Here is a 9955-nt window from a genome sequence, read left to right as displayed (position 1 = left end):
ATTTTGCTTCTGATGTGTCCTAGGAGAGGTTAGTGTTAGTTTGGGGTACTGCATATTCTATACATAGAGGGCACGTCACCAAGCTAACACTGTTAATGAGGGTAACATGTGACCTGTGTGCACACATTGGGGTACTGCATATACATGTATGTTAAATATGTTTGAATCAATATTCTAAAATTTAAAACTATACGTTGTAGAAATCCTTTTTAAATAATCAAAGGCTTGATCAAACCTGGGATCAGTAAATCCAATACAATGAAGAACGTAATCTTTCAAATAGGTTACACGATTACCTTAGGCCCTAAGATCTTGTCACAATAAAACAACCTTCCCACTTCTAGTTATAGTAACTCAGTTTTTCATCCACGAGGGGCGGAGTCCCGAGTGAATAAGACCTGTGAGTGTATTTACCGCTAACCATTTAATATCTATTGTGTAAGTTACTTGTACCAGAGGACCAATGAGAAAAAAGCAAGTTGATAATTAGCACCGCCTACTACGAGGCGTCAAGCCACGGTCCGGAGTTTGTATATATAGTTGTCTCCATCTGCAAGGATCATACTTAGCTGCGTCACTGCTACTGCAAATTGTTGATAAAAATTCGAAATTGGTACGTGTGAAGATATTGTACCTTTGGAATGTTGAGGACACAGAAAACATGATTTTTGTCAGGTACAGGGGTAGCGATTGTAGGCTTTTATATTCAAGTCGTGAATTCTGAAAGAAAATATATCTTTCTAGATCGTTTTTTTTTTTTTTTTTTTTTTTGAAAAAAAGGGGGATGGGTATGGGAAACATCGCCATTGAACTTTTTCTATATGGCAATTGGCGTACAGAAAAAAATGAAATGATTTGTGACATTTTAATGAAAGTTTGAAATGGTATTGGAAGTTAAAAAAAAAAACGCGGGGACTTCTGATGTGAAATTGCTATTTGTATTTGGAGACGGGAAAGAGAATGACGAGAACTCGAGACAGGACGTATCATTTACTGATTAAGGATGCGCGGAGAAAAAATACAGAAACATTTATGAAGCGAACATCAGTACTTTTTAAATTAAAAATGTTGACTTAATTCATTCATCAGCCAGGTCTGGAAATTGACATCATTCATTCATCAGTCAAGGTCTTGTCACAGTATGGCTTGATGCCAAAATGTGGGCGTGACTTAAAAAACTTTGATTCTTCTGGCAAATACACCACAGCAACATCAAAGCAAAATCTAAATTTACCGCCAGTCCTATGGTACAAAGCCCAGTAATGCATGGTGTGACGGATGGACTGGAATGATTTAAAAGTATTTTTAATATCAGTCTTTGCAAACTCCCCTTCCAAGTTGTCTTAATGAATTACTCGTATCAACGATGGTTCGATACTGAACGGAACAAATATTCTGCGGGATCCCATCATTGATAGGTTGACCCTCAGGATAAGATAAATGATGTATTACTTTAAAGTCCCCTTCTTGTATTTTGGGGTACTAAACTAATGGTAAACACTGGAAGTTTTTAAATGGAGCATTTTTGAAAGGTCCAGCTGCTCGACTACAACCAACCTCTTTATTTTTTTCTTCAAGGATAGATGAATTTTAATCAGCTGATTTTATTTTTTACAAAACCTCTGCTCACGAACACCTTGAATGGGAAACTTAAAACGTTGTTTGAAGCCATCAACGAAAATTATAATTTTTCTCACACTTTTATAGTATTCTGAGAGCCAATATTGTAACCATTGAGGATTCAAACGGGTTACCATATCAAAGTGTTTATTTTGTAAGTTTAAGGACTGACTGTTTAATTTCTGATGTTCCGGTTTGGGAGGCTGAATTTTGCTTATTTTTGATTGTCATATTGGGGAGTGTTTGGGCTGATGGGCAAGTTTTTCTATCGTGTTCTCCACCACAGCGGTGGCATGTGTGGGAGAATTTACAATATTTTCTAGAACAAATTCCTTCTTCGGAAACATTGAATTTGTAACGTACGATTTAATTACTACCGCTTTCCCCTTGATACCTTGGAAGGGACGAAAAGTATAATTTTGTGCAGTAGGTTCTGCAGTGTTGACTTTGACAGGTTTCTTCTCTTGCCTTGGCGGATTTTGCGTTATCGCGCTGCCCGTCTGTTGTTGTTGTTTGGAGAGCGCATCTATCTCTGCCTTCGTTATGAAATATATGGAGATAACGGTATTCAAGCTCAAAAGTCCATTAAACATTACAAAATAGGAGCAGAGCAAACACGGACCTCCAAACATCAGAGGTGCGATCAGGTGCCATGGAGGAGCATCCCCTGCCGACCGGTCACACCCGCCGTGTGCTCCTTGTCATGATCGGGAAATAAGGGGAAATCCGTCGACAATTCAGTTTCTAAATAATGGCGTAACAACTAGTATGAAAAACGTCAGTCAGCATTTGACTCAATGGTAAATTGTATTTGCTGATAAGGTCATCGTATCGACCATAGAACTTACGAAATGATGACTTTCAACGAGACAGCTGATATTCTTGTTTTATCAACTTGATTGTCAATAATTTACCTCGTTTTAGAAATTGTGCATACGTAGAGCATGCTCTTGCGTATCGAATCAACTGAGAGCTATATACCCTGTATGCAGGTGATGAAGGTATATTGCTGCATAAGTAAGGGAAGTTGACGATTGAAAAGTTAAAGTCATCACGTTTATCATAAAGCTTGGTTGTTAGATTACCATTAACGTCTCTTTCAAGTAAAATATCTAAATATGAAACAGATGTGTCAGACTCTGTGGTATCTTTTATCTCAAGCTCACCAGGATATATCCATTGATTGACTGATTGATTGTATGTTGTTTTACGTCCCGTTCGAGAATTTTTCACTCATAGAGAGACGTCACCATATACCGGTGAAGGGCTTCAAATTTTGACCTTTACTCGGCACTCAGGGCCATTGAGCAGTGAGGGATCTTTATCGTGCCAACGCCTGCCGTGACACGGGGCCTCGGTTTTTAAGGTCTCATCCGAAGGACCCGCAACTTTCACTTCAAAGTGCCTAGCGCATGGCGAAAGAACAGTTGCTACCCATTTTTATCGACTTAGGTCAGTCGCGGTCGAGATTCGAACTCACGACCTCCCGATCACGGAGGGAGCGCTCTACCGACTGAGCTACCGTGAACGGTCTGTTGGTATCCAAAGGAATATCTTGTCACAAGGAATACACATGTGAAGTTTGAATGCCCAAGCTCGAACTGTTCAAAAGTTATGGCCAAGGTTAAAGACTCATCAAAATTTGCAAAAGTGAGTCAAAATCAAAGGCCAAGGTTAAATGAGATGGAACCCAAAGAGAGGTCTTGTCACAAGGAATACACATGTGAAGAATGAAAGCCATAGCCCCAACCAATCAAAAGTTATGGGCAAGGACAAACAGACAGACAGGGCAAAAACTATATGCCCCATAATCTTCGATTACGGGGGCATAATAAATTCATACATGGAAATGTTTGCAAATTTTAATGGTTCTAATAAATAAGATAATATCATGTGCTCAAGCTTTTCAGATGTCATTTTTGTTATCAACTGATTAGTGTCTTATGATTGATTTATAATAACAAGAATCTTGTGGAAAATTTGTACATTATTGTGCATCAATGTACGACTTGTTTCATACCAACTAGCCGTATTCCGCCATATTTCTTTCAGAAACCTCGTTTTATTGTAACGATATATATCCCAATGCCCTCGTAAAACTTGAGTGAGTTTTAGGCTTGGCTATCGACGAGTGCACATCTCCGATAGTAAAGTATCTGGGAACACACGAATTGATGAAAACATTTCAAAACCATAGCAGATAAAAACAGTAATAAAGATATTTATGAATAAGTATCGCTTTGAATAATATAAATGCAAGGTTGGAAGAAAACAAACATAGTTGCGCATGTTTTTAAAGCATGTCAATATACAGATATATAGCATAACTAGATATCATTGGGATGGTGGCCATCTCAAAGGGCCCCCGCTTTCAGCAACGAACATGAAAATGCAAGGTAGCTGAAAAGGGTTTATTTTGAAGAGGAAAATTTGTGTACTATTACGGGATGTGTTGTTAAAGTCTAAAGGACTTCTATGTCATCCTTGTTATAATAAAAAATGGCACGAAAATCACAAGTGCTCCATACCCTCTATCAAAGAACGGGACAAAAATCACGCATGTTGCATATCCTTTATCAAAATATGGAAGGAAAATCACAAATGTTCCGTACCCTAAGTCAATTGGTAAAGTTTGAGGCTGACTGGACTTAAGAGAAAGAAATTATGCACTGAACAAAGATTTTAAACAGAGAAGCTATTTTTGACCTTGATCTTTGACCTAGAAACTTCGTTCAAGGTCACTGCACATCCATTGACCAGTGGCACTCTGTGAGTGAAGTTTGAGCCACACTGGACCAAGGGGAGAGACGATTTGCTCCTGACAAGGATTTTTCATATAATTCTGCTATGACCTTAGCCTTAGACCTAGAAAAATGGTTCAAGGTCACTGCACACCCCTTTGCCCAAAGACACTCTGTGCGTGAAGTGTGAGCCAGATTGGGTCAAGGAGAAAGAAAATATATGCTCCGGGCAAGAAATTAAACAGAGAGGCTATTTTTGACCTTGACCTAGAAACTGTTCAAGGTCACTGCACATCCATTCACCAGTGGCACTCTGTGAGTGAAGTATGAGCTACATTGGACCAAGAGGAGAGAAGATATGCTCTGAACAAGGATTTTTCATATAATTCTGCTATGACATTGACATTAGACCTAGAAACATGGTTCAAGGTCACTGGACACCCTTTACCCAAAGACACTCTGTGGGTGAAGTATGAGCCACATTGGGCCAAGGAGAGAGAAGATGTGCTCCGGACAAGAGATCTCGGACGGACGGACTGACAGACTGATCACTATATGGCACCCGCAGAGCGGGGCCCTAATAAACTTGAAATAATACACAGTAAAATTCGTACAAACAATTTACAATTTTCTATCTTAAGAATGGAACAAACAACCAGCGTATTTGATATGCATGTCCATATGCATTCAAATATAATGAAACATACCGAAAGAACGCGTCGAACGCTGTAAACTTATTCATACCTGGAAAATAGACTACTGTACCCGTTCGAAGATGTGCACATGCCGAGTGATTTACTCCTTGTATTCCATTTATTGAAATATGCACCACAAAAAAGTAATAAAATCCATAAATACTCAACAGTAAACACGTTGTCATGTCATCGTACAGCCTAGCACTCAAATACACTTAGTCCTTGCTGATCAGATTTTGCTCACCTAGAGAAAATATCAAAAGTGAAAAGGGGAGTAAGTATTTATGCGACTGGGTAAAAAATAAGAAATCACAAAAAAAGTCCGATTGTTGTTCATGAAGTATAACTCAAAATTGTCTAGTTCTAATAAACATACAAACATTCTTTGTGTGTATATATTGCATTACAGGCTTCATTTATAATTTTTTAACTTGTGATTTTCGTAATTATCTAAAAACTAAACTGAGTAGTTTGGTGTGAGAAAATGATATCGAATACATCAAAGCATTTAACCAGAACACAAGTTAACAAATATACACACACGTGGGGAGTAGGGGGGAGGAGGTACTTCCTTCTCTGAGAGAGTCTTTCAGGCTCGTAGCATCGTTTTGAAAGGGGACAGCCGGAAGAAATGATTGACACTTTACCTGAAAAATCTTTGACAAGCTAAGAAAATGCTCGGAAAAAATTTGAGGGGGATCCCCCATCCACGCGTTCTACAGGTCTGTCTTTTATGGTTAATTTTATAAGGATTTTTTTTTAAACTTACTGGCTCCCCCCTCCCCCCACCAACTTATACTGTATTGTATACTATTTATCTGCCAGAAATGATAGCATGAATGGAATCTGTCCTCCCCCTGACTAAGGATTTTTTTATTCCCTGTTTTCCTTCTTCAATTTTCCCCAAGTATTCGCTATTTTTCTGCACCCTTCTAATTTTTAAGTGCCCAAAGTTTTTTGTTTGTTTGTTTGTTTTTTTTTTGCTTATCAACTATTTTACTGCCTCCCCCCTCCCCATCGCATATACAAATTTTGAGAAACGGTGCTACGTGCCTGTTTTATATATCTGCATAGGAAGCCTTTCCAGGTTGAAAAATTTTCGTAATCAGTATAAAAATTGATACCTATACAATTTCTTGTATTTTAAGAGAATCTTTAAGGATTAATTGAAACCCTAACCGCAAAATTGTAAATAATTTTTTTTTTTGCGTTTTCATTCAAGCATACTGACACACACTATCTCTCTCTCTCTCTCTCTCGTGTTAAACATACATAAGAGCAATAATTAAAGCTTATAAAATCCTATGTACTACAAGCAAGTTAAAAATCATGGGAAATGTTTTACAAAGGCAGATCAAGGAATTTTTCCGGAGGAGGGTGGGTCAAACCCGCTGGTGGCGTATGAATATATCTCCTTTTCTGCTTCTCAAAATTATTATAGAACAATGAATTGAGTTTTAAAAAATTCAACAATTAGAGACTTAAAGAAGTTTTCAAATGTAAGTAAAATTAATAATAATATACTTAAGTTTTAAATGTATCGAATAAATATGATTTTCTAAACAAACTACAATTTTATAAGCTTTTAAAAGCTTCCAATTTAAGTATAGATTTGAGCTAAGAATCAATTAAAATGGTTTTTCTCTCTTAGAAAACGGTCGATTTTTTTTGTATCATTTTGTATCTTTATATGACTACTTTACTACATGTGAAAATCAGAAAAAAATTAAACATACGGAGTATATAAAAATAACCAATATATCCTAAACATTTCAGAAAATTCGGATTAGCCAATATCAATTTTAGTTAAATTATTTGTGCCAATTTGGTAGTATCATCTGATAGACCCTGTATAGTAATATCTTTTTATGCAAAAAGAAAAACAATAAATCTTTGAAATTGAAGTAGGCATCGCATGATTGGCAACAGTAATTTTTTCATTTTTAATGTCAAGAAAAAAGATAATGACATTGACTTTACCTTGCTTCTTAAATAAAACGGTCAATTTTAATTTTATTGATACCATCACTTAGTGATGTCTTCTTGAATCTATGAAATTTCATAATTTTTAAATACAAGAAATATGAGAAGAATCCCTCCTTGAGGATTGTAGGATTAAAAAAATGAATATTTTGAGTTTATATCATAAAATATTGATCATCCAATTATTCGAAACAATGAATTGCATAGTTATACATGTTAATTTTCAAAGGCAATTCAGAAACGCATAGACGGATCCGTAAGCTTTGACAGGAACTGGACGGAATATAAGAATGGTTTTGGTTCACCGGAACAGGATGTCTGGGTTGGTAAGTGTATATCACTTTCAAATAAGGACTTTCATCCGCTTCAAAGTTTGACAAAATTTCTTTATTGTGACAGATAAAGAAAAAATGAAAGCGTATCAAAGATCTATTTTTTGAAAACTGGGTAATATGTGTTCAACGATACTCGCTTATCGTGTTTTCTGATATCTTAAACATATGAAATAAAAAGAGAGAAAAAAGTCATTTAGCGACGTAGTCTTAATAAAACCAAAATTAGCATCAATGTCTACAGCTAAAAGAAAACAATTTGATTTTTCATGAATGTATATTCATATTCAAAAGAGAAATAATTGTATTGCAATGGAGTTTTTAAGTTGATTTCAAATATATCTTAATACAGGAAATGACGTAGTCCCTCAGTTAACAAAAGAAAAGAACTCATTCCATTATGTGTCCATCACTCTTCAAGATGGTGCAACGTTGTATGAAATGTACGATCGGTTCTCTGTCTCCGATGAAACAGGAATATCAACTCTTTCTTGCAGGAACCGCCGTGGGAACCTTAGGTAAGTGTGTCCAAGCTAAGTTCTTAATATTGGGTTCAAATCAAGTATATATCATCAAATACTTCTTTTGCATTGAAGGATTATTAAGTTGTTGAATAAACAGAAAAAGATGCATTTTTTTCTAATATTCTCTAAACGTCTTTGATTCTATGTTAATTAAACGTTTTTAATATATCACGATATCGTTTGTAGGTACAATTCACAAATTCTACGGTCATTGAATTTCTCATTTCTTAAGTATTTGAAATTTAAATGATATTTTTTAAACACAAAAGAAATATGTTAAAGTATTTGTTAGTAGTATATCCAGTGACTACCTTTGATCCGCTATTGTTATTTAGCTTAGGTTTCTTGATTATTTTCGATAACTCACATTTTTTAACTACTACGGAATAGGGAAATTACAGCGCGTAATTAATATATAATGTCAACATTTTCATAAAAGCTTGATTTTCAAAGAAAATTTTTTGATCGGGAACATTGTCAAATTGAAGCAGCCAAATTCTCGACATCTCAACTCATTTCACATTTACAAAAAAGAAGTTTGTTTTTTAATCATAGTTTAAAAGTGTAACACGCCTGGGATTTATTGTTACATTAGAAAGGATGCTATTTGAATTACGCAGTGTATTTTTGTATTGCATTTTTATATATAATCTATATAATCCGTGATCTGTCTGTGATGTACATCAGTATTTTAGACAATAAGTCATCTCTGTAATATAGTTTCTGTAATTCTACAGGTGAAAGTATGATAAACGAGGGTTATTTTACCACTGGTCTGTCTGGGATGTCATTCTCCACCCCTGACAGAGATAACGACAGAAATAATGGAGGTAATTTTGCTCCTTACAGTAACCGGAGGGGAGGATGGTGGTTAAACGACCTTTACTACGCCGTCCTGAAGGGTAAATGGTCCCCGGCAGACTGGCACGATCCTTGGTATCCTACAGTATGGCGTGGAACAACTGTTAAGGAGACAATGATGTTGATCAGGCGTCACTAGGTAAACTTCGGTCATTCTTATTATAAATGTTTTTGATAATTTTACACTTAATTTGTCTTATAATCTGAAATCGCTGGTATGAGGAGTCAAAAAGTAAAGATTTATTGCTGATCTTTCTTTTATATTGTTTTTCTCTACAGATACAGGTTAACAAAGAAAGGAAATGGATGGATAATTCAATAGAATACTATTATTACGCGTAACTGATAAGCAATGTTCATAAAATAGATATTTTCATTTTAATTAATATTTGTGTTCTATTTATTCCCACTTTAAATAAAGGTTCGTGAATAAAATGGACATCCGGGGAATGGATATTTTTCTATGGGCCCTCCTGGACAAAATGTTGAAATTTCATATCATTACTGTTGTCTTTTTATGCATTTTAAACAAACTGAGTATAAGGCCTTCTTTATAATGTTTATTTGCTATCTCCCGACCGACTGGCTAAAAATGGTCCGCGTTTGCTCTGCTCCTGATTGTTATCGTTTGAATGAATTTTCAGCTTGAATACTGTTTGTTATCTCCATTTATTTGATTGAAGTTTATGAAGTGCAGTATAAAATGCCAAATACTTTGCCCTAATTGTTCATGATTTGGTTTTGTTTTGTTTTGTTTTTGTATTTTTTTTTGGGGGGGGGGGTCCAATGTTAATGTAAACAATACATGTAACAGGGTTTCTGATGGTGAATGAATAAACGCCTGTTAGGGTTCGTTCTGTTTATTGTATAGTTAAATATTATTATGAAATATGTAACAACAATATTGAGAATATCATAAAATCATTAATGCACAATCCAATATTATACACAATACTGCATAAAGGGAGATAACACTCGCATTTATTAAATATAATCAAATACTCCCTATGAGTTACATTTTGTCTATACAATTTAAAGTACTTTACAACAAAATATATATTACTATTAAAGCTTATAATATCTTCATAGACATTATATACCTTTTGTAAATAAACAATAGATCATAAAAACAATAGCATACAGTACGGGCAACGCGGTTTGGTCATTTACCGCGCGTTGCGGCGGTGTTGATCTCATCG

General features: G+C 35.5%; 1 protein-coding gene across 1 annotated transcript; it reads left to right on the top strand.

Annotated features, from left to right (window-relative positions):
* Positions 1 to 7792: 7792 nt before the first annotated feature.
* Positions 7793 to 8895, top strand: LOC133180341 (fibrinogen gamma chain-like). The gene is made up of 2 exons (XM_061314887.1): positions 7793 to 7889; positions 8633 to 8895. The coding sequence occupies exons 1-2, from the start codon at positions 7793 to 7795 to the stop codon at positions 8893 to 8895; spliced, it is 360 nt and encodes a 119-aa protein (XP_061170871.1).
* The last annotated feature ends 1060 nt before the right edge of the window (positions 8896 to 9955 follow it).

Source organism: Saccostrea echinata, unplaced genomic scaffold (genome assembly GCF_033153115.1).
Source record: "Saccostrea echinata isolate AGI-Se365-2 ecotype Australia unplaced genomic scaffold, CSIRO_AGI_Sech_v1 ptg000006l, whole genome shotgun sequence".
Classification (NCBI taxonomy): Eukaryota; Metazoa; Mollusca; class Bivalvia; order Ostreida; family Ostreidae; genus Saccostrea; species Saccostrea echinata.
Note: the sequence above shows the minus strand (reverse complement) of the source record. Positions and strands in the feature narration are given on the sequence as shown.